Source organism: Rhea pennata, chromosome 9 (genome assembly GCF_028389875.1).
Source record: "Rhea pennata isolate bPtePen1 chromosome 9, bPtePen1.pri, whole genome shotgun sequence".
Classification (NCBI taxonomy): Eukaryota; Metazoa; Chordata; class Aves; order Rheiformes; family Rheidae; genus Rhea; species Rhea pennata.
The window spans coordinates 6,111,411-6,136,907 of NC_084671.1; the positions used below are offsets into that span (position 1 = coordinate 6,111,411).

At 45.5% G+C, this 25,497-nt stretch overlaps 1 protein-coding gene across 4 annotated transcripts in view; it reads right to left on the reverse strand.

The window, feature by feature from the left end:
• The window catches only part of TNIK (TRAF2 and NCK interacting kinase), a 202,271-nt gene that overhangs the window by 45,640 nt on the left and 131,134 nt on the right, over positions 1 to 25,497 (reverse strand). For all 4 annotated transcript variants that reach the window (XM_062582734.1, XM_062582736.1, XM_062582735.1 and 1 more), the window contains exons 8-13: positions 20,306 to 20,360; positions 19,388 to 19,466; positions 14,481 to 14,656; positions 12,490 to 12,556; positions 10,772 to 10,976; positions 28 to 138 (exon numbers count right to left, since the gene is read on the reverse strand). In XM_062582734.1, the coding sequence (XP_062438718.1) occupies positions 28 to 138; positions 10,772 to 10,976; positions 12,490 to 12,556; positions 14,481 to 14,656; positions 19,388 to 19,466; positions 20,306 to 20,360 (693 nt within the window). The remainder of the gene's footprint in view (positions 1 to 27; positions 139 to 10,771; positions 10,977 to 12,489; positions 12,557 to 14,480; positions 14,657 to 19,387; positions 19,467 to 20,305; positions 20,361 to 25,497) is intronic.

A 25,497-nucleotide genomic window follows, 5' to 3' on the forward strand; every position in this document is an offset into this window, starting at 1 on the left:
CCGATCCGGCCTGGAGCTCCAGGGTACCTGCTCGTGCTCAGCACGTCTCCGCTCCTCCTCCCTGCGCATCTGCTCCTCGTAGTGCCGCCGCTGCTCTCTCTCCTGCTGCTTCCGCATCTCCTTCTCTCGCCTCTGTTGCTGCAGGGGCAAAAGACACAGGTGAGCCATCGGGATCACGGCAGCCACAAATAAGACGTTTCTTGGGTGCTCAGTGCCCTTTTTCTCATAGTTTTTTGGAGCATCTTGCCCAGCAGCCCCTAATGCTTCTGCCATGGAGGCTGTTGACGCCGTAGCTGCCTCATTGCATGGGACCAAGCAGCTGCTCGGTCAAATGCGGTCCTCGCTCCCCGCAGCAGAGAAAACCAATCCACGTTTATCTCCGATCCGCCAGGCTTCAAGGAGCAACGCAAATAAACTGCAGCCCTGTTGATGCGAATCAGACTGCCCACTGAGAAGGGAATACATCCCTGCTGCATTTGCTGAGACCAAAAGCTAATTTAGAAGACCTAAAATCCAATTATTACTATTTTTTTAATTCTTTCCAGTCAGTCATGTTATTTACTAAGGAAAATAAGGCTTTCAGTAAAGTCATTCGAGGATCAAACTGATTTTTATGAGAAGGACGTGTACATTTACAGCCTCTTCTCTAGAAATCAATACTGTTTCGTAATCACACGCCACTCAGAGGTCCTATGTGCAAGGCTGATCACAGCAAAGGGGGAAAATGCGCTTATAATGTGCCCTTCGGGCTTCAAGACAGAAACTAAAGAGGTAAAAATAATTAGCTAGCACGATGTTGAATCGCTTCAACTGCCTTAAACTACAGTGTGAGCTGGGTGGCTTCACGTCCTCAGGGCCACTCTCAGGGCTGTTCCAGTTCCCTGCTCCTGGTTTACATCACAGATTACTTGGCTCTGTAACATCCTTTTCACTAGTGACCCCAAGGCATTTTGGGGTTATGACCATCTATGACCTGCTCCAGGGTCCTCTGGTCTCTCTGACCTGAGACTTTGACCTGAATGGCCCAAGGCAGATGCTACTCCTTTTCTTTCTTTGTAAAGTTCCCAAGAGATCTACTCATTATTTTTTTCCCTTAACAGCCCATTGTTCCAAGATCTGGAGCTTGTCTACCGTATGGCGCTTCTGAGCCCTCACAGATTTACTCCAGTGACGCATGCTGGGTGCATGGGGCAGGCTGGTGCCACGCTCCATGTGACACCCACTAAGGCAGTGCAGCTGGCATTCCTGTGGTGTGCCGCACAGCCCACATTGTCAGCCGTGGTGCTGGTGGGACGTCTGGCGCGGTGAGAACCCATCTCAGCTCTGCCCTTCAAGTAACGCCTGCAGCAAACATCTCTCAGCTCCCACTAACACTGTCATCCTTTCCACCCCCCGCCCCAGACAGCTCTCTGCTCCTCCGGTCTCACACTATGAAGCTGCTCCTCATGCATCAGCGAGTAAAACCTACTACCAGGACATGCAGTTCCCAGAAGAAGCCTGTGATCAAACCTACCTGACTCCCCTGGGACACCTCACTTGGGACTGTTTTGGGATTCCCTATGTTATTGTAGAACAACCTCTGGAAACAGAGGCTGAAAGAAGCTTCAGTCCCTGAATCTCATGGCACCGTTAGTGAGGTGCTAGCACTTTCTCAGTTATGTCCTAAAATGGTGGCTGTCCCTTCCCCAAATGCAGAGCGGTGAAGAGCTCACTACAGGCATAAGCCTAGTACAAAAGGGAAGTATCTGCTGCGAGCAGACTTCTCCAGCAGGCCTGGAGACTCTCACCCTGGTTTTAACCCAGTGAAACTCTCCAAACTGCCCCAATTGCTCTGCTTTCCTGTCCGCATGAGCAGGGGGTTAGGCCTAAACTACGTGCAATACTCTAGCTGTGACACCTAAGGGGCAGCAGGCTCCTCTGCACTAGAGCGGCAGTAAGCAAAAACACGAGGCAGCCTCAGGTCTAGGACGGGGTCTAGGGGACGGAGGAGCACGACCTATCCGACTGCCAGAGACCGCTGAGATGACAACCTCCCAGGCAACCTGTTCACCGCAATCGCACCTGATGCGGGACGGATCGGCCCCTCGGCGTGCGGCTGGCCGATCAGCAGAGGGCACTCAACGCAAACGTTGGCTGCTAGGGATGCTGAGGCCTGCGGTACCTTCATCTGTTACCGCACCGAGCAGGCATGCAGCAGTAATGGGGAGGTAACGCGCTGAAGCATAGAAGATTAGGTCCTTTCTTCTTCTTCTTTTTTTTTTTTTTTTTCAACCAGACATTTTTGCCACTGCAGATACAGAGTGACTGAGCAGACTGCAATGGCGAGGCAGGCACTAGAGGGATCTGAAACGCAGTATGTTAGCTAAACTGTACGTAGGTCTCGAATATGTAGCTGACTACAGTGGCTCTGCCCAAGAAGCTGGTTGAGCTATCTGAAGACAAAAATTCATGTGTTTTAAATTCTTGCTGTGCAGTAAACCTGCACAGTTTATATAGATTTGAGATAGATATATATAAAAAACATATGTGTATATGTATATAGACACACATATATACATATATGTGTGTGTATACATATATATATGAGAGAGAGATTACATATTTAAAATAATTTTTAAGGACATCTCCACATCAGAGTATATGATAGGGTCACTGTCTGCCTTACTCATACCTTCCCATGCGAAGGTAATGCCCATAGATATCTTGCTCAGAGACATTGATGATTTTCTCTAGCTTAATGTTAGAGAGCTAACATAGCTTTAGTGCCATCTATAGCCATATTTATCACTGCTGTTTAACTCTGCTTAGGGAAGGAAAATTACATTAAACCTGAAACAAACTGCTACCTACAGACTCTGGTGTGTCCCACGCCATGCACATTCAGTCGTGCTGCCCCCATAAGCTCAAGACGCATGTGTTACTCGCGGTGTATGCGTGTCCTTTCTGAGCGCGGCAGTAACATACGGGTATTTTTATTTTGAACTCTATACTAGGACTTACACAGGATATGCCACTGGGATATGGCTGCTCTGCAGCATTAACAATAATACATGGAATTTCCTAAGTTCACGAGCACTCCCTTGACCTCCTTGGATGAAAACTGTCGATGAAGGTCACCGTTTCCATGCGCTCAGATAATACACATGGGCCTCAGGGAATACTGAGCCCCGAGGAGCACGTAGCTTTTGACTAACTGGCTGAATACACATTGACTGTAATTTCCACTCGTCGTGCATATCACACAGGTTTTTTGGGGGAGTAGGTTGGTTTTTTATGCTTTTTGTAAAACGGCATGCTACACAGCAAAACACACAACGCTTGCGTAGGCTGTGCTTGGCGGGCCGGAGCCGTGGCCCTGAATGCCACAGCTATTGCCCGGATAAAAATTACCTGATTGGTCTTTATTTCCAATCTAGCAAACAAACAAAGCCAATTCACGCAAGGAAGAACAAAAAAGCCTCTCCATTTTTTCCAGGGAGGCAGCTGCGCCCTTCCATCCTTCCAGGCAAGCACACCCCGGAGCAGCCCTGAGGAGCCTGCCCCATTTCTGGTCTTTCCATGAAAAGCGCACATCTAACCACTAGCCTCCTCCATACCTACTTAAATCCATGAACTGGGAGTCCGCTGGGTACAGTTTTCTTTCAGAGCAGAGCCAGCTGCTCTTCTGGATATGTAAAGGACCTCAGTACCCTGGCTCTTTGGTTTACCTAGGCCACGAACACAGAGCTGATTTGTGCCTTCCTGACAGCGCTATAGTGCTTTTGTCACGTCATGCTCTAAGCAAGTCATCTGTCATGGTCACATTATAAGCAACTCCAGTTAAACAACCTAAAGGCTGTCTCTGCAGAGCTACCAGGAATCCGTGCATTCCCCCCCTCCCGATGCGCCCAGCTGCCGTCCACAGGCTGCCCTGCCTCTGCAGCTGGCAAACATCTGGAGAGGACCCGGCACTACGAAGGAGGGCACACAGCCTCCGGGGCACTGCACTGATTTCTCATCCGCCTCTGCTCTCCCTGGTGCCCTCCCCCTCTGCACTGCATGCGCTGAGCTGCACTACTGAGATGATAAAGCACCTAGTTTTAAGCAGGGATTAAAATCATTAAGATGCAGCTGAAAAATGAAGGGAAAGATTCAGGTATCTCTCTTCATTCACCTCCCTTTCTCTCTGTTTCCTGCCCGCTTTTCCCCTTCCACTGTGAGGGCACACTTCCCAGGCTTCTCTAAGCCTGGATCTACCGTATGTTTTTACGTTCTCCAAATCTATTATTCATGCAAGGCAAGAGCACCAATTAATTAGGACTGCGTTTATATAACTCTGCAGGTAAAGCTATATGTAGCTCCTTGTAAGCTAGAATGGGATCTTATTTGTGCTGCACTAGAAATGACAGGTTTTAAATATTGATGAGGGAAGACATATGAAGGCAAAGTCTCCAGTGGGAAGGCCCTTGGAGTTCTGGCATGAAACAAGGACTTCAAAGGAGCAAGTTCACTTTGCTGTATTGGACACATTTAGGAGTAAGAGGAATCACAGAGCTGTGCAAGGTTAGAGCCTCCACTGGCAGGTGCTGAGAGGCAGTAACATCCACAAGAAGCAGCTCTTGGAAATCTTGGCTCCTGCTCCCAAATGCAAGCAAGGGCCAGCAAAGCAGTAGATGCGGAACTCCAAGTAACAAATGAAAACAAATATTCTAGGTGCTTGCGTTTTTGTGACAGGCTCGTTTATCTCAGCCACCAGGGAAAGAGTGAGTATGCCTGGAACATCATCTTTTCTGACGCACCAGGCACTGGAGCACGGAGAAGTGTTTCCTACTAGTAGAAAAATTGGGTCAGAACTTCCTGTCATAGCAGATGGGAATCCTATAAGTTGTGACCTGTTGTGGAAACTTTTATTTGGGATCATCATGAAGGGACAGAGTAAGACTCCATGCAGGAAAAGGCTCATGCATCAAAAGCTGTGAGCCCTGCAAGCTTTATAAACAAACCAAAATGGGAGAGATGCAAGCATCTGCTATAGGACCTGCTGTAATGCATCGTACATGGGGAGGGGACTACTGCCAGGATCACTGCAGTACCGCCACGATCCACATTACTGCGAGGAGGCTGCCACGCTAATGCAAATGTTCCTACAGCCTAGACGATACCTGCTTATGCAGGGAATACAACAACCATAATTTCTGCTGGTGTAAGTTGATGTGGGGTTAATTACTGGAAATTTTATGCACTGTTTTAAAAGAGCTTCCACTAGATGATCTTTTGCTTTAGCTCGTTAACATCTAATGGAATTGCAGCTATTTTTTTTTTATTCACTAAACATCCAGCTCCTGTAACTGCACTGAAGGAAACTGGACATGTAAAGAGCAAGATGCTTTGATGCTTACATTTGTGTTGTATGTTCTCTCTAAAGATCTGACCTTTGTTTTCTGCCTAGAAAGGAAAAAATCCACAACATGACATAAAAATGTTGTTACGTAAAATCCCCCCTGACTATCTGCCCACTTCTGCCAAGGGGTCTGCACAGATATCTATCTTGCAGTATCTCTAATGCTCCTGAGAGCGAGGTGTGTTACTCCTACTGTTCAGGCAGAGTTTTACTGAAAAACTCAGTCAGCAAGGTTCATTCTGTGCCAGGAGCAGATGGAGGGATTATTAGGGAATGATATGCTGCATAACATGAATATTTGCTTAGTGCTATTTGATCTACTGATACTTTTTAGTTCTTTACTTTTTATTTTTCTGCAGTTATTTCTAGTACTCATCTTGAATTCATACAACGGACTTTCTGCACTAGGGACAACAAAGCCACAGCTCTGTTCCCCCAAAGCCTCACCATGGAGCTCCCTTTTGCCTTCGGGCCTTCTTGCTTTCCTTTCAGAACAAGGTACCAAAATCTGCACCAATACAGGTTTCTGAAGGTAACTCTCTGCTGCCTTCAGCCTACAGAAGTGAACAGTCAGGGAGCACCTGCGATCTCTGGCTTTCCCACGGTCCCATGGAGCCCTGCCAGTGCAGTTACACTGCTCCCATGTCCCCGGGCATCACCTTACCTCCCGAGTCAAAAGGCTACAGCCGGCTTGAGGTGTCAACCCAACCCTTTCACAAATCCAGTATACAGTTAGCAATTTCTTTTACTCAGATATAAGCAAACACCATAAACTTCCAGAGGTTTTGTCCTAAGATCATAATAAAACATGTGTATTCAATCACACCAAACCTAAAATTCCAAATCATGCATTCAAATGCTACTTTGGTGCATAATTGTTAGAGAAGGACCATGTCCAGCACTCACTGTAGTATGTTTGTACAGCTCTTTCCTACTCCTTGAAGCCCCTGCTCACTCTCCCACTGCCTGCTGGCATGCACAGCCGTGCCCACAGGCTTCAGCTCCCAAATATCTGCCCCTCACTGCTAGGAAAAATAGGCAAACAAGGCTGAAGGAATGCTGAAGCCTTGTTATTCTGCTCTGGCATAGTCACTACTGCATTCAAGCTACAACACCTTCAGTGCCAGAATGACTCAGACAAGATCTGAGGGAAGCCCCAGAGCTAGCTTGGGGATTTTTATTTCTGCTGAAATTAATGACAGCTGCAAATCTAAATCTCTTAGGCTGCTCAGAAAAAAAAATCAGTCTTAGGAAATTGGTCAGTTGTTGAAAAAGGAGATATAAGTACATGATAGATCCAAGGAGACCTGCCAAGGATGGCCGCAGTTTTCAGGGGCAGTATGAAGTGCACCAAGGCAGCACCAGCAGACATCCAGACAAGGAGACACCCTTTGCTTTTTTATGCATATATTTGATGTTATTCCTGCAGCAACATCATGAGATATTGGATTTTTGCTGAAAGGCCCTAAAATGAGATGTATTTTGTGAAAGGTTCAGAAATCCTGGCTTAGGAACATCAAGATAACAGGAAAAACAGACTTCCTTGATTACAATTAGGTAGGAAAATAAAAACGGCAGAAGTTCTCTCTCTGGCAGTATTTAAAAACAAGACCGGACAAAACAAAAGTACATTTACTGAAGTTCTGCACTGACAGAGGAATGGACTAATTACCTTATTCACTGGCCTTTCTCCAATTCTTTTACAATTTCCAATATAAATTAACTCCAGGCATTTTTGAGCTTCGCATCCTCCTAAGTCAATCCTTCTGGTACTGCGCTTGGGTCTCTCTGATTCATTCAGTCAGCCTGGCCATATCCATGGCAGTTTGCTGTGAGTCACAGCTCTTGCTATAAACACGGTGACATGTCTGGCAGTACTAAAGTGGCTGACTGAGGAACCCCAAAAGCCATGAGCTCCAAGTGTTTATTTGTCCCGGATGCTCCACTGGGTTTTAAAGGTCAGATTTTTTTTGAAAATACAGTGATCTGCATCTTCTCCTGGTCTCTCCTCCCAGTGATCTATTGATACAGTGCTGTCTGTGAGAGTTATTTGCAGTGACTGTGACCAGTCCTCTTAGTCAGACTGTAAAGCAGCATGGAGCAAATTCACTTCCCACTAACCAGAATAAATCCAGAACCAAGAGTCAACCAAAGTTCGTATACGAAAAGATACAGTCAGGCCAGAAGGAAATGTCGCAGCTGCTGCTGATGTGTTTGAGTGCTGCTGTGATGGGTACGAGAGCTGGACCAGTACCACTTTCTGGAGCAAAGTGCCGCAGTAGAAACCGCCTGAGTGCGCGGGGTGTCTCTGGGAACTGACGGCGATATTGAACTTGGTACACTTGTAACAGCTAATTGTTTGGTAGCTTCTGGTCTGCCCATCAGATTCTTGCTGCCTCGAAATATCTGGAAAGCATATGAAGACTGAACTGTGTATCCACTGCTGGTTATCTGTGCCAGATTTAGGGGGGCAGTCCAGGGCAATACACACCACTGCTCATTTCTCCTCAAAGAGGCAGCATCATTCCCTGGGGCTGATGCTGAGACTCCTCTAGGAGCATAAAATTCAGGCAGAAAATGTCCAAAGCTGTGTGCTTGGCTTCTCTATCCCACTCTCCGTAGTAGCAGTTGCAACTTTGTGTTTGCTAATCTCTGCCTCTCCTCTCTCTGTTTCCCTACAGCAGCCAAGAGCAGGTACACATAACCTTGTAGTAGGCAACGCTGGGACCACCTGTCCTGGGAACCATCGCGCCTAACCATGCCACTGCTCACAGCGTCTGCTTATACCGGGAGGTTCACACCTCTTTGAACACTTTTGCTTTAATCCTCACCATAGCAACTCAGCTACATTTCTTGTTTTCCACACAAATGGTATCCAGCAGGGAGAGGAGCTCATTTTACCATGTGGTTAGAGGTGGGGTGAGGCTAAACCTCTACCCAGGCAGAATACCTGAATAGATGGGCAGCTAAGTATGTCCGAGGGCAACTCCAAGGGGCTCTTTCAGAGAAAGCAGGAAACGCAGAAGCACCTGAAACCCACCGTAGTGCATGCCTAGTGCTCCCCTTGACCTGCCAAACCCCAGGATGCTGGGGTTGTGCCCATTGCATCCACAGTTCAAAAACATAACCCAGAGAAATGCAGGAGCCACAATAAACTGATAAACTGCTCTGTAAAATACCAACAGCAAGGCTTGCTCACTACTGCACCCTTATTCAGCACCTTGAGCAAGCCACCAGCTTCCTGATGAGGGCTGCTGGGGCGATGACCAATTTGTAGGAGATGCTGGCAGTGAGGGCCAGCTCCTGCCTCGGACATGAGCGGCCTCAGAGGGGAGGCTGCAGGAGCAGCCAGGCGCTCTGCTCGCAGTGCAAGTCTCCTCCTCAGTTCTCTGACATGAGAGGAGAGTGAAAGGGTCTTTCCTCTCATCGCCTGCTTGCTCCAGAATATATTTCCTTTTCATTTTCCCTTTCATTTTAGATCCAAAAATTTTAAGGCAGCTCGGAGTAGTGAGTGAAGAGCCTGTGGGGACCGTTACAGTTATTGGAAAAAGAGGCATTGTTTTTAAGTATTGGATAGGGGGGCATTAGCTTCTAACGTTGAGGGGAAAAGAAGGGGAAAACAGCTGAGCTCGCTGGAGCCGCAGAGCCCGCCCTGCGAGCGGCACCTCCTTCGCTCGGGGCAAAGCTCGCCTGGCTTAGCAGGAGGATTACAGCCCTACATTCAAAACCTGCTTGGGAAGCAGCAAAGAGCGAACAATTTTCTTCTATAACATATTAATACACTGGTAAGTATTGTATTCATTACAGGATTTCAACTAATCTGGTGTCTGCTTTTATTCGGCTCTTGTTCCATTTCTGTACTGCTCGCAGCAAGCATACGCTTACAATGGAAGAGCCCGACTTCCTAACGATAGTCCTTAGATAAACATTCACCGGTGCAAGGGATTTCTGGACGCGTGCATGTGCAAACCTCGTCCTCGCTCAGAGCAGCTCTCCGACTCTGTGAACGGCACAGAGAAAAAGAAAAGCCTGACCTACAATTTACTGCGTGCAGAATGCTCTGCACTCTGACAACATCACAGACCTACATGTTTACCAGACTGAAAAATGCTTGGCCTGTGATGTGCCCTGTGTTGGTTTTAGCCCCGCAGGGGGTTACCAGAACCACCTCAAAGAACAGTCACACGCGTCTCCTACGCGGCACACAGTCAGCTGCCTGCAACTCTGCCATGTCTGAGCTCCTGGCCTGGGGGGTATCATCCACTGCGTAGAAACCCAGTAAGCGTATGGAGAGCGAGGTTAAATACAATGGGCTCTCTGGTTCGTTTGAATTATGGGGGGGTGTGCTCTAATAATCCATTTACAGCAAGTCTTCTTCCAGACATATCGGTGACCTCTTCAGAAAGCTTTTAATTTAATTACACTTAATGTATGAACCCTTCAGCCAGACTCTTGGGATGACTTCAGTGTGAGTCAATGGTTTTTTTTTTTTTTTTTTTTTGTCCAAAACCACATCAGAAACCTAAGGCCAGGGGAAACCCTCTCACTCTTTTGTGAACTTCTGTAATGCAAAATCTTTGAAGCTAAAACAAAAGCGAGTGCTTCATCCAGAGTACGCAGCCAGGCTGGGCAACACACTGACACCCAAAGCCACCCAGTCAAACACTGCAGCTGGATTTTAAATGGGGTGGATAATTTTATGACCGATAGTATTTGTAGCTGGTATGTTAAGACAGGGGTAATGAAATCTTATGCTTTGGGGCACATATGGATCATTGCACAAGTCATGCAGAAATCTGCACCTCCCCCTAAGAGAAACTGTTGTAATTGGCAAGGACTGAAAGGACTGAAATTGAAAATAGGGATTAAAGGGGACATAAGTGGTACATGGAACTTGGTAAAGGGTAAATGGAGGCTCTTCAGTCTCTTCTCAAACGTCATAGGCCACAGCAACAAATATGGACAATTAGCTTGGTAGATCCCTGGCCTGCTAAGTGTCTTACTCACCCGCATTTTAGAACAAAGCAGATGGAATACAACTACAGCATCAATACTGGAGTAACTCTGCTCAATAGCTCCAGTCACCCTTTAAAGTTTGCTATTTAAAGGGTTCATTTACAGTGAGTAAACCCTACTAACTTCAGAAGAGCTGGCAACAGTTACATATCATGGTGAGGAGAATGGCTGGAGGTCTGTATACCTAACAGACCAACAGAGCTTTTTATTCAGTGTAACACAGCATTCTGGTTTACCAACGTTCCTCCCAGACAGGTTAGGACATCATCTTTTCAAAGCCAGATGAGAACAGTTCCTCAGGAACTGTTACCAGAAAACCCCCTATTCGTCCTACGAACAACCTCTAGCAGCCCATTGCTCAACTCCAGTCCTTACCTCCTCCAGCCTTCGCCTCTGCTCCTTCTGCTCCTCGATCCTCTTCTGCCGCTCTGCCAGCAACTGCCGCTTGTGCTCCTCGTTCTCGCGCTGCTGCTGCTCCAGCTGCTGCCGTCGCAGGGCCTCCGAGCGCTCCTTGTTCGCCAGCTGCAGCCTCAGGAAATCCCGTCGCAGCGTCGACTCTCCGGGCAGGTTCAAGATGGAGCTTCAAGGGAGAGAAGCATCAGAGAAGTTCCCACACACATCTTTAAGCCTCTGTTTAAGAGAAATTCTGCATGTTTTTCTGTTTTGTCCCCCTCTCCCTGCTGGCCATGTCCCTCCCCATAACCACATTTGAATAACGGAAAGTGCTGGGGCAGCAGTGGAAGGAGGCAAGGAGGGAACCAAAGTGTCTGGGCAGGACAGATCAACCACTGCCAGGTGCAAAGTGAATTGCACATCACCTCTTCCCCCTTTCCTCTTTTTTAAAGGAGAAATCCCAAAGAAATCCCCAAATCCTTTGCTGTTAATCTTGCTTGGACATAAGGCTTGGCTTGTGAGCTGGGAATGCAGAGAACTCTCCTGCTCTTCACAGCTTCACCAGGCATTTCTTCGCTAAAGATTTCCTTTACAGTAAGTTTCTAAGCAAAGTCTCTTATGTTGCAGTGGCACACACTATATTTAGCTGTTCACAAAGCACATTTAGCATGAATCATTGCCAGCTTTAAAATACTACATTATCTCAGTGAAATAATGGAATAACCTGATACTAATTACAATGACTCTTAAAAATGTCATCAAAGAAAGAAAGTTTAAACCCTATTATGCTTGCAGCGGCAATTGGAAAGGTTTCACGATGAAAAGTTACATGAAGATACAGAGCTACCCTTGGAAATAAAGAACCACATTTTCAAGAATCTTCTTGAATTTCAGCTTGCGTTTTTCCCACACTAAGTACTCATATGTGCAGCTGCTCACAGCAAACTCACATGAGCACGCTATCTGTGCATGAATGAAAGCTTTTGCACACAAAAGCCGATCGGTTTGCTCTGAACAAGCAGTTTGATATCCTGCAAGTTGATCTGCACAAGCAGTTTATTTTGCATGCACAATCTTAAAAAAAAAAAGGGGGGGGGGTGCTACAGGAACCTTTTTAGAGGCTAGATCCACACGAGTAGCAGCAAATGTTTATCAACTTCTAACAAGCTGGTAAGCGGCTGGCTTAAATGGGTCAGGCCTTACGCCCACCATGGGTGGCACAACAGGAAAGGCTGGTGCAGGTGGGAGATGGCTTCGGTCTTCCCATCCCACAGTAAATCTGTATCCCACAGTTATCCTGTGTCACCGGCCAAGCCATTCTGCTCTTATCTTAAAACATCACCTGAGAGGTCACTGCAGCTTCAAAACCACAAAGCAGAGCTGTCCACCAGAGAACATGGTGTAGAGAACATGGTATAACACAGGAACCATTGTGTTCCTGGGACATGAACAGGCTGCATTGCAAATCCCACAGAAAATGGGGTATTGCTTCCTTCCAATCACTTGGTAAAGGCGATCTGTGGCATCAACTTAATACTATTCACCATCGAACAGAGGGGAAATATCTTGTTCTCTCCTGGGGTGAGCTTGATGATCAAATTGTTCTTTTTCCATTTCTAGTTCATATGAGCCTATAATCCAAGCCAATTTCATACAGAGTTAAAGAGATGTAAGGGCAGAAATGAAATGCTGATTTTTACCTGGGCTCTCCAGAGTCATTCTCCTCCTCCTCCTCCTCACTTCCACTGTACTCGTACTCTGTCTCATCTAGGAACATAATTGCTTATCAGTGCCCTTTACTGGACTCATTGGTTTTCCTGATGGTTGAAAACACAAGCGCTCTGAAGGGAGAACTGACAACCTTTTTTTCCCCCTGCGTTATAAAGAACAGTCAGTAAACCTTTTTCTTCCCTGCATTATAACTAACAGTCAGTATTATTTTCAAGCTTTTGTCTCTCCATTTGCTGGTTCTACGGGAGGCTACGAAGCGGAGGAAGTGCTCCACAGTCTCCCCAGGGCGCCGGCTTGCTGCTTGCTCAGTGGGCTCGTGGAGGACCGTGGTCCCAGCTGGAGCACAGCCTGCCAGCGCCAGCGCGGTAGGGGACGGCTTCCAGACCCAGTGGGGCTTGGTGGAGAGACGGAAGGTGCCAATATCCTCTGTCAAACAGAAGTTATAGCAAGGCACCAAACACAACAAGTGGCCCCGTCTGCAGAGATATTCTTACAGGCAAAGCACGCAAGTTTCTGAAGCCACCGGCTTTGGATGGTGGGATTTAACTGTTCCGAAGGCGTGAACTTCTCTGCCCCTGAACATATGCCCTTCCACCATTCCTGCACTAATCCATACGATATTTTCCCCGTAATGAAGATATCTACATAAAAGCTTAATTACTACATTGTGATACATACTGTGATTTCTATTGGGATATAATCTTTATCGGATGAAGGGAATGATAGAAAAAGAGAGGTTTGCATTTATCCAATTACTCTTCATCTCTAGGGTAAAACTTTCATTTGCCAGACTAAACACATTTAATACTTCACTAAGATTCAGTTTTATTGTTTTGATTGTACTGAAATCTTACAGAGAACTGGAAGGTATGCGTGAAAAATTAATACTGCTATGAATAAGGAGACAAATAGCAATGTACTAATTTGTTGGATTCTACAAATGACCTTTCAAATTAAAATTTGGTTCACAAGCAACAGAATACTTTAATAAGTTCCTTTAGCTACCTGATTTTCCTTTCAGAGGAAGATAAGGACTAGAGAGGTCACTGAAAACATTCAGTTTAATAGGTTACTCTTAGTCAATGGCATAGCTTTGGGGCAAGGGTTTTACTGAGATGTTCATTTGCACAACTCATAGCACATTGCTGGTGCAACCTAAATGTCATGTAGATAAACGACTTGGCATAAAATATGTGATCTGGAAAAACTTTAGCTTAGCATGTTCCCGCTTCCATATGCTTGTACATATACACACGTGTATTTTATACATCCATTTTAATGAATCAAAGCTTCAGTGAGCCATGTGGAAAAAACTATTTGGACAAAAAAGGTCTCCTTTTCATTGCAAAAAAAGATTTTAAAAGCTTATTAAATTAGAGCTGATTAGCTCTAATGATAATTACCTGTAGCCTTTGTTTGAACACCAGTTGCTTTGTTATGGCTATTTATTACGTACTGAATCAATTTAAACAAAAACCTGACCAATTAAAACAAAATAACCTGACCTTAAACCAAAACAAGACTGTTCAAACTAAAGGAGCATGCCTATTTAACTAAACCATTTTAAGAACACATTTAGCCATAACAGTTAATGAACCCAATCCTGAAAATACATTCTCAGCCAGCCCTGCAAAGTTGCTGCATCCCCACAGCCTCATTATCCCAAAGTCCCCAAGTCACTGAACTTCAACTGGCTCCCTTTGATGGGTGATACTTGAATCAGTCTGAAACGTCGCTTCATCTGAGCTACAGACTGCTGTATGGGACAGAAATCAGGCAAAGGCAAAATTCAAGCTATAGGTCAGGCAAAAAAAAAAAAAAAAAAAATCGCAAAGAAAATATGCTGCAGTGCTACCTCAGACTCTTTGCCGTCTTTCAAAACTATACCTTGGTCTATGTTAGAGGTCTCTAAGCAATTACAAACATAAGAGACTGCCCATAATGTTGCTTCCCCACTAACCTTTCTCGCCCCGCTTCTTCTTAGTCCTGTCGATGTGGTCCTTGAGCTGGATGCGAACCTGCCTTTCGTTAGGCTGGTCTCGGATGAAGGGATGCTTCATCAGCTGCTCTGTCGTCGGTCTCTGGCTGTGGTTCTTCACTAGGCAGCTCTCAATGAAGGACTGAAACTTCTTAGACCTAGCTCAGACAGAAAAGGAATGTACAGAAAAAACAGGTAACTGCATCAATTCCCCTATCAGAAGGTACAAAACTGTGGGTATTTAAAAAGAACGCTTGACTGCTATGCAATTCTTTCTCAGATGCAGCCTTCCAAGAAGATTCAAGCAACTTCTCTGTTGATGGTTTCAAAGCCACATTGCTGCATATGACCCAAATCACTTTACCCTCTCCTAGTCTTCCCATGCATACTCCTATCTACGCCTCTTCTTGTCTTAGCTTTGCAGGTGCTATTAGTGAAAAACACAGTTCTGCTGAGCTTGGAGAAAGTTAGAAATCTCAATACCATTAGGGAATCCACCAAAGCCAAATGTCATCAATGGCAGCCAAAAAAATGTAAAGCAATGTTCCTCTTCCCTTCCCTTTGACATGTGAAAGTGCACATAGCAACAAGATGTACAACACATACAAATGCAAATGCAGTCTCATAAGGGATTGTTTTCCATATTTTGGGATCCTGGTGGCTGTTTCAAGAGACATAACTTTTGAAGATATGTAGGATAAGCCAGTCTTTTTCTCTTCTTTTTTGACTTAACTACCCAGTATTACATGGCTTGTTAAAGTTACCAAACCGCAGGGTGTTACAAACCATCTGCACCCTCTTCCCTGCTCTAGGAGTGCTTTGACAGCACAGGGGACCTGCGAAGTGCCCCAGCCTCCCCTATTCATGGATGCAACAACTGCAATCTGTCGGCATTCCTGGGGCAGAAGCGGGACCCCAGTTGTGGATGACAGCCCTCTGTCCTCACCAGCAGGTCTTTTTGCAAACAGTTAAATTAAATCTTTGCAAAAACAATTTCATCCAAATCTTTGAAAAACAAAATTTCTGTTAGCCTCAAGTTTTGCATATCAAAAGTTTTCCTGTAACTAATTTCACCACATTATAAACCCAAGAGAACAGGGATTTGCAAGAAAGAAAGATGTTGACAGGCCACTACACTGTACGCTGCTTTAACAAATAGGAAAATGAGTGTAAATTAATGTCAGAAGCCAACAGATAGTACAGAATTGCATTGAGGAGTAAAACAATAAGCTTTCAGGGATTTTACTTTTAAGCTGTCAGACTAAAAGTGATTTATCTTTTAAGTGCTAATCCATATAAATTGAGATGCAAAAATAAAACACACCACTGGATCCAATTAAATCCTCCCTCCAGCTTTATTAATGAACAAATCTTCCTTTTCCACCTTGCCTCAAAAAACTCCCAGTGTCTCGATGTATTCCCGAAAGGCCAATCCACGTGACACTCCACAGAAATCCACTTCTATAACATGACTCTCCTCTGTCGATTTGAACTGGAGAGACGGCAGTTCTGGCTGCGCAGTCCAGTGCACCAGCAAATATGGTTGAGTTCATGGAGTTTGGAAGTTATCCTCCCCCCAGTAAGTGGCAGTGTGCATGTTCTTACCACCTGCATGCAAAACTTGCTTAGGTGAAACCGCCGTGACAGAGGCTGGAGCCACGTCACGCTGCCCTGCATGAGGGCAAGCACAGTCAGGCACTCCCCCAAAGCAGCAAACCCGTTCAGTGGCACAGGTTAAGCCCACATATGGGGCGGCACTGACAAAACACGAGGTTTCTCCCCGGCTCCGGTTCATGGTGACACCTTTATGCAAGTCTCTCAACCTTCTCTTGCTGCAGGCCTGCCCACCTACGCAAACACGTACGCCAGCACTCCTCCAGCTCTGGGGGTTTGTAAAGCTGAAGTAAATGTTTGCAAAGCCTTCTCAGTTGCTTGGATGAAAAGTGCTATCACAGTGCAAATGTCATTTCATTAACAAAGAGGTTTTGTCATTTTTTATAAGGTAGGGTTATGAAATGTTTACGGGAACAACATCACTAAAGTTCAGCCTTTTACATTTTACTTACGAATTGCAGGAAGATGAAAATCAAGCTTCATTGCTGGTTGATTTTAATTGGAAGAGAAAATGATACCAAAGAATCTTTAATTTCATAGGAAGATGGCACTATTTTAAAAGCAAGTTCAAGGCTTCAGCAAGGAACAAAAGTATTTTTCTCTCTTTTCTATTTGGGACAGCTCCCACTGCTTATCAGTGGGTTTCACTGACTTAACTTCAAAGGTGTTGGAGTGAGTTAACTATTTTTTTCATGTAAAGAAAAAGACGATCTTCCCCCTTTTAGGTACTTGTATGAATTGCTGCACACAGAAGCAAGAATAGACTGAGACCCACTGGAAGAAAACAGAATGCAGAAAGGAGGAGCTGACCTGCAAGGCTGCATACATTGAATCATTTTCATTTTGCTTTTCTCTTGTGACTTGTGCTCGTGAAAAACAGCACACTGACTGCTAGAGAGCTACTGTAAGAGTCTGGAGAAACATCTCGAGTCTTCTTGGCTTGGGTGTGCAGAGCTCTGAGCCCCGTTCCGGCCAGCCCAAATGGAGAACTGAGTCAGACAGCAAGTTTGTTCGGTGTTTTACTGAAAATACTGAAAGTAGTATTGGGCAAACTTGTTCTTAAGGAAATTTGTGAACTCGTATTGACTGGAAGCTTTGTCTCGATGTGCTATCCGGCTGGATCCTTTGCAGATTCACATTATAACGAAAGCCTGCAAGACTGATACAGCTTTGTGCTGCCTTGGGAACACTTTTCACAGCTCTGTAGGAGACCAGATCTCTGTTTATTCACAGAGCAGATGTGGCACCTCACCTGCACCTTGCATCTTTCCCCCACGCAGATGCAGAGCATGTCCTGGACACAGTGCCCTGTTCCCTCTGTTCAAACCTCATCCCTGAGGCAGTGACTAGATGGATGGGCAGAACCACCCAGCCCGGACAGGTATCACCGCCCCAGTTTATAACCAAGAGGATTTTAGCTGCTATCGACCCTGGCTGAACCTGAACAGATGGCCCAGCAGTGAAAGGCTCTGCAGCCGATTACAAGTCCCATAAGCTACCCAATCCCCTGCTGCAAGGAAAGATATGAGCGGGGTCAGCAATGTGAGAAAGAGAAAATGTCAGCAAACCGCCATGGCGATTTCATAAAAGTTGCAATTTGTTCAAGCTCGGTGGAACTGGAATTGAGACACAGATTTCAAATGCCCTGAATTTTGGGCAGCTGTGATACGGAGTGAGGGTCAAGGTGCAGGCCACTGGAAAAAGGGGAGATAAGCAAGGCCTAGTGCAGATTCAAACAGCAAAGGCCTCAGGTCTGCTGGGGGCTGAGCTGTCCCACCATCATATTCTTCTCACTAGAAAAGCAAGGCTTACTACCTGCGAATCTGGGACAGCCACCTGAGGGTCAAGCAACACCGTGGCTGGTGCAGAACGGATGACAATATCTACAGCACTTACTAGAGCAGGGGATAAACCAGAACTTTCACCCCTGCTACTTTTTTACCTTGAAGAGATGGGGAAAATGTTTCTGTTCACAACTAAAGTCGCTTTTTTCAGCTAGCCTCCCCTCTGTCTGGAGGCTGAGAAAATCTTTGCTGAATAAGCAACACAGTTGTATGAAAAATAAACTCCATCATCTTACAATCCATTTTGTGCTGTAACACAGCATAATGAAGTAGGAAACTGGTGATCTGGCAGAAAACAAGTGTCCAAACTATTTTCTGAGCTATCTGACCAATGGTATCCTAAAAAGGCTGTGCAAGGACCCTATTTAGAGAACACTTTTAATTCTCTCTGCAGAGCTAGTAGGGAAAGAATCATCTTGTATTGGTTTTGCACCAAACCAGCTGATGATCAGGGCACCAAAATTAAATGTCTATTCTCAAAGTCCGGGAGATTTCAAGGGGGCTGACCCTAAAATCCCAACACCAGCCACCAGATGCAAATGCCTTCAAGCCCCTCACTTCTCTCTTCTCCCAGCAACAAAATACCTGCAGCTTTGGCACCGAGCATTTCCAATCCCGACCGATTACTCTGCTCCCTTTTTTGGTTCTTCATAAAGACTATAAATGAAATTTCAAGCAATCAGGCAGTACTTTTTAACTCCGTGAACTCAGCCTACTTGGGACCAAGTAGCACTATTGTCTCTCTAACATCTGTTAGATCTTTCCCGACAAAATCGCTACTGAACCTGGGGCTGGCAAACAGCACCAACCAAAGACAAGTGTTTTTAAGGACTCCTGCTCCTTCAACACAGAACAGACAGTAACAAAACAACATCTGCTGGGTTTCAGAAATACTTTTTCCTAACGGTTTTTATTGGCATACCCTGCTTTTTTTTTTTTTTTTTTTTTTTTTCAAAACAGTGATGTATTTTTTCCTTCAAAATTTTAAAATAAAGCCCAAACTAAGTACAAATCTCTACATTCCTGGGCCTTCAAGATAAACTATTCTTTTTTTGGCATGTATACATGTTTCCACTCGAAAACGGAACCTCACTGGAAAGAAATGGGAGCCAAGCTAAGTGTCATGTGGTTTCAGGCTGCGTGAACCACCCTGGAAAAGCCAACTCTGCACTGCGAAATGGCAATGTCAGAGAGCATTTCTCTCGCTGCCTACCTAGTAATCTTGTTATCCCACAGTGTGCGACTTGTGTACATCAAAATGACTCTCTATAGGAGATCAAGGCCCACGCTTGCATTCACCATATGCTGGACACTTCATGGGCCCCTGAAGCCGTAAAAATGTAAACAAAAAAAAACCCCAGAACACTCGGGCTGCAAAAACAAGTTGCTTCAGAAATGTTTTACAGTAGTTGAAGACAGAAAGAGACTCACCACTTCTTTGATTTCAGTCTTGGGGCTGGGTTGCGGGGGATGAGGAACAGGGCTCTCATGGGATGCATGTCACAGAGAGCTGAAAGTTGCAGTAAGAGGCATTAAACACAGCAGAAAGCATACCAGACCCCATGCATTTCCTAAAGGCAGGCTACAGGAACAACAGGGGAGGACCCAAGTTTTCTCTGAGGTTGAAAGACGGGAGGATTTTTTTATGCACGTTACTCTACAAAGGCTTTCAACCAGTTGGCATAGGCTGGAGGTGGCCTGGAGCGTAGCTGAGAGCTCATTTCTCCCACCAAAACAGTATATTTGCTCCCAGCATCATTTTGGATCAGCTGCAGGGGCCAGTTTGGAAGCTGGTGCCCCCACCGCTGAAGAAGGAGGGACGTTACAGCTCTACCATATGCCACTACGCTTAGCTTTATTCACTTATATTTACTGCCACATAAGAAAGGTCTCATCATAATGTTCAAAAAACATGGCAGTACAAGCTATGTTGATGTGCCAGCTACCTCCATCATGCTGATATTTAAGTCAACAGGGAGGTCATTGAAATGCTGCTGCTCAGGAGCAGCGTTTTAATGGCTTCCATTCTTTCACCCATATCTTATCTTCATTTTATTTGAGGGAACTGAGTCGCAGAGAGGTTAAATGACTTGCCAGAAGTCATATGGGGTTTGGGTGTCTTCACTCACTGTCCAGCACCTATTCCCTGGACCATGCTGACCTAAGGCAGCATCTGGCAGCTTTTCCATGCCATTCCTCTGGGGCCTCTCAACTTCCCTCAGACCTGGGGAGTCTGGGAACCCTTTGTATGATGTTTCTTATACAGGACCAAGTGCCGGCTGATGCTGAGCAAATCTCAGCAAATTACAGTTCAAATGTTAAGTAAAATAGAGCAATACGTCTACTTACGGGGAGCGCCTTCTGCCATCTCTATGGCTGTTATCCCCAAAGACCACAAGTCACTCTGTAAAACAAAGCAGAGGGAAGCAGGTGAACAGCGGCACCTCATCACGACAGCGGGTCGCCTGCGGGAGGAAGGAAAGCACGGCTTTCCCCAGCACGGGGGGCTCAGTCCTGCATGCCTGCTCTCCGTTGTCTCTGCAAGTTCCCATGCTCACAGCTTCAGAGCTCTTCTCTTATGGTCTTCCTATTTGTTAGGATTTTGGAGGAGGCTTTCCCCCCTCTGCTGGGTTGGGTTGTCATTTGCTTTTTTTTTCTTTTCTTTTTTTTTTGAGTCTGAAAAAAAACATTGCCACCAAAAAAATATGAAGTGCAAGAGTGATGCAGTCCCCCCCCCCCACCTCTGCTTGGGTGACTTCTGCAGCCTCTCCAGGCTATGCTGGGGCCTCCTGGAGCACTGACATCCAGCAGCACCAGAGCACAGCCGGGCAGGCCACCACGCGGCTGCTCGGCTCCACTCACGCAGCAAAACAGAAGTCAACAGGTGTCAATGGGCTCACACGAACATCTGAGCACATTTCTCTCCGCCCAGCACAGAGCAATTCCCCCACGTTGAAATGATCCTTCTTGCACTGAGAAATGCCTCTCCCATACCTGTCCCTCCCCTTGGTCCCTTCTCCTACCTTCCCAACCCCGCTTTTTACTCAGAGGTTTATTTCAAAACCTTCAAAACATTTTTAGTGGATCTGTTGCACCCACAACACATGGTCAAGCTCTGCAGCCACCTTGCTCTCGCAATGCTGTCACTGACCTCGGTGGGGACATTGCCTGCGGGCAGACATCCTGAAGGTCACAGCGTGCCCTTATTGATTGACAGAGATTTTATCTAAATTAGTCATGGTCATTTATGAGCAAATCCTCAACTCCTGCATGAGCTAGTAACAACCTCCCATCCTGCTCCATGGATAGGGAAAACAGGAAAGAGGGAGGAGGGGAAATGAAGCCTCCGTGAAGTCTGGTGCCAGCCCCCAAATGATTCAAGTTCCTGGGCTGGGTGTAGCAGAGTGCTGTTGTTTTTACTAATGATAATAGAGAGCTATTGGCAAAATTTTGCTATGAAGCAGTGTAGTAGTAGTAGTAGTAGTAGTACTTGGCTCAGTGTCTTTTATTCTAGTTTGGCACAAAATCTTTATCCTGGTCTCCTGTGTAAGGTCATTAATGATGTAACAGGTCAAAAATAATCACAACCTTCAGTGAAGTAGGTTGATCCTGCTTTTTGTGTATAAACTAGCCTTCTGAACCTTGGCCACAAGAGGTTCTGCCTCACCACCCTCCCTGCCCTTTCCTGAAGGACACCCAGGGAAGGAAGACATGTGCCTTCTTTCCTTCAGGAACAAGACTCATCCATTTTTCCTGATCCAACTGGAGAAACTTCGTGTGTTGAACCACTGTGGAGGCAGCACAAGTCTGAAGGCAGTGAGCCTATGGGAAAGCACAGCAGCAGCCCTAAAACCTGGTGCGTGCATCAAAGAGAAATGTCCACAGGGATGTCCAACACAGGCTGTTCCTGTCAACAGAACTAGTTGTTGCACTGTTACATCCCCACAAAACAGCTGCTCTGAGGGCTAAGGTAGCATATGAGGCCATGGGGCATCAATAGTAGACATCAAAAGTTAAATGGCACACAAAAGGTGAGATTGTAGAGGATTTCATGAGGAGAGAAATGGTCCCTCCAAAGCAAGAGGGCCTTAGAGCATCCTGCTGTTCATCTAGATGTGCTTATTTTTGGTGTCAGAAGGAAGTCCACTTGCTCCTTGGTCTTTTGCCCCAGACTGCAACCAGCAAAATGACGCAGAGACTCCTTGTCTCGGAAATGTATGCAACTGAGATAAAATTTTGCTCTTACTGATCAGGACTTCCGCTCCTCAAGCTGTGGAGCTGAAAAGCAACATATTGTACAGAAACTGAAACTACTTTCATGAACTTTCTGTCAGAAGCAAGATTCAGACTCAAAGTTTCATATCCTGTGACCAACCTGCTCAGCTTTGAGAACAAGGACAATGGCTTGGCTTTAATTCTCCCCTTTAGGATCCAAGTATCTATGTCCAGGCTCCTGTGGGCGCATGTAGCCCACAGTATCAATTTGGATGGTGAATGGATAGCTGCAAGCTCCCTGCTTAAAACTGGAAGACATAAAAATGGATTTGATACAGTTTTCAAAGAAAACAGGTTGCCTGGGATAGATTAAAAATATGAAGTATGTTGAGATACCTCAGAACTCTCTTGAATAATGCACTGCTCATTAAATGGAAGCTAGAAAATCAGTGTTTCTCCAGTGGGAGGAGAAACAGGCACACTTTCATTACGCTGTTCCCAAGCCTTCCTCAGCCCACATGGTTTTCAGCAGAGGTTTCATCCTAGTCTCCCAAATGATCAGAGCACCAAGAAAGCATATTTTGGAAAACCTTTGATTTCATAGCTATATCACCTTTCCTCCTATTTTCTCACTTGCGAATAGGAACATTTATACACCAGCTATCTGTCAGAAAGCACTGGTGAGTTCTACCCTGATGCCTGCTCACAAGGCCATACAGAAATCACAGATGTGCTATGGTTAAATCTCCAGATCCATTAATGAATCTCAGAGGATGGTTCAGTTCTTACAGACACGGGAGGAGGAAGAGACAGTATGTGCCTGGCAGAGAGAAAATGAGAACCTTCCTTAATGGCATTGCTGCATCTTGTTTTTTGGCAGAAGGTGGCTAATTCATTATTCTGGACGCCATGTATAGGGCTGCCTAATGATTCATAACTCAGTACCCGATGCATTGAGAACAGAACTCAGACTAATTGTGGTGCCTTCATCTGAAGTGCAGTCTCTGACCCATCTCAGGCTGGGGGGCTGCCAACGGGCACCCTGCAGTCAGCTAGCACACAGGCAAAGAGCTTTCTTATTCCACTTGCTCTGCTCTGCTGCGGACTGCGAGGACAAGACTGCACTGCCAGCAAGAGTCTCTTGGAGAGAGCTTTACCCCCAGGTCTCGTCCATCCATCAGCTTCTCTGGAGTCAATTTGGACAACTTCCTCCCTTCATCATTGGAAAATCACTTGTCACAGCAGCCACTACAAGCACCACAAACCTTCTCCTGAAACACAACAAATCTGACTGAACACTTCTGCTCGGCTCTTCACAAGGCCACAACGTTACACTTCTCTGAGAGCTCAGTGCAAAAGCCTTAAGACTGAAGTTCTGGTCAGCCTGAGTAAAGATGAGTAAGAGGACTTACTCAGCAGCATCAGAGTGAAACCTGTCAATGATGAGAGAGCAGTAGCAGGCAAGAGCAGAAGTTGTAGTCATACAGGGAACCAGAACAAGCTGGATACTACAAACTGTAGCTACTACAGTTTGCTGGAAGTTGTATAGGAGCACTTTGAAGAGGTCTCTTAAATAAAGATTGGCTAAAGTTTGGATTACCAAAAAATTAGAAAACACTGTAAACAGGTACATCTCAGGGTGGAAGGGTCCTATTCTACCTTCCACCCCTCCTGGTGGTATCTCTACCTTGCAGGCCCTTTTAGCCTGCTTTCTGTCACATCACAAAGTCCCTCTTTTAGATTTCTTCTCTCCATTTCAAGAGCTGCACCTTCCAAACTGTTTCAAGCCTCTAAACCTACAATTGAATGGGTAAACCAAAGAAATGTTGTTCCTCTCTCCAAGAAACGTCGTTTCTCTCTTTGCTTGGCTTTTTGCAGAGCAGCAGTCTCCAAGAAGGCACTGGGTCTTCTGTCACCTCCTGCAGCACAGGGCAGTGGGGTGGAGGTCTGGAGCTAGTGAGAGGCACCAACCCCAGAAGGAGGCATCTCCAGAGGCCCCTTCTCACACACAGCCTCCAAGAAAGACAATTTCATTTTCAGTTTCAAGATGCTCCCCCTCCCCCTGTTAGCTTGCTGATGAACACTGACCGAAGTAGACCTTGTTAGATCTACTGTTTATCCCTTCCTAAAAATTCTCTCTCAAATCTTATTTACAGCCTTTTTACAGGACAGTCATATCCATCCTTTTTTTCTGTTCAGCTGGGATTTATGTTGTCTACTTAATTATCTCAGTCTTTCCACATTATTCAGTGTGCATGACCCCTTCTCTTTTGGCTGCCGCTGAACTCCTTCCAAATTCCTAGTATGTCTTTCCATATTAAGGTGCCCAGTATTATATGCAAGATGCCAAGTGATCTTAAACTAGAGCAATATAGAGAGGATTATCACCTCCGTAGGTCTCCTAGAGAAAGCAGACAACTTAGCAGGAAGCACACGTTTTATACCGATCTGGAATTCAAATTTCTTTTGGAATCAAAAAAGCTTTTCAGTCCACCAAGTAAAAAGAAGCTGTGCTAATATATTTGAATTGTCCTGACTTGGTAAGGGAAGCAAGCTCTTTTTTTCCTTTTGATTCTAAGCTTATTGACAAGATATCTCTAAAGAAAAGCGGAGGAATGTCTGGGGGAAAAACCAACAAATGACCTCCACAATGTGGGGTTTCTATTTGTTCTTTTAAAAGTGGTTTATTTTTGTGAGGAGGTATTTACTGCATCCTTCCATAGATTACACAGGCATTTCTTTCTGGCTAAGAAAACAGTGAGATCAGAGGCTTTTTGTCTACTAGATTAAGCCTGTGAGGATTTCTTTCTTTTATCCTGTAATTCTCATCTTTTGTATTCATTATTTTAAGCCAGTTGGCTAAACCTTAGAGCATCTGATTTGCATCCTTTTAACAAAACTGTCATTTACATTTTTTTCCTCGCTTCAAAGCAGGAGCATCAGGTGCAGGGTGCGACCCTGGGTACAGGCTACGTCCAGTGGCTCCCACGTCACCAGGAGCTCTGCAACCCATCAGTAAGTGTGTCGGCAGCAATCAGGCTGGTTTCTTATCCTCAGTCAAAGGAAGACTGTCAATGCCAACTTCAGAGACCAAAGCGTCCAGCCTGTGATGAATGCTGGTCCTTGGGGACAACAGAGGGATTCTGATCCCAGCATGTGTTCATCAGTCAACTGTATATTAAGTGCCCTACTTATTCTGCAAAGAGAAAACCTCAGGGATTTCTCAGAGTTAAAAGTTGCCCATGAAGATACAAGCCCTTTTTTTTCTTTTTTTAAGGAACAAAAAATAATATGTGCACCCTCTCTGAAAAGGAGGTTTTCATGTT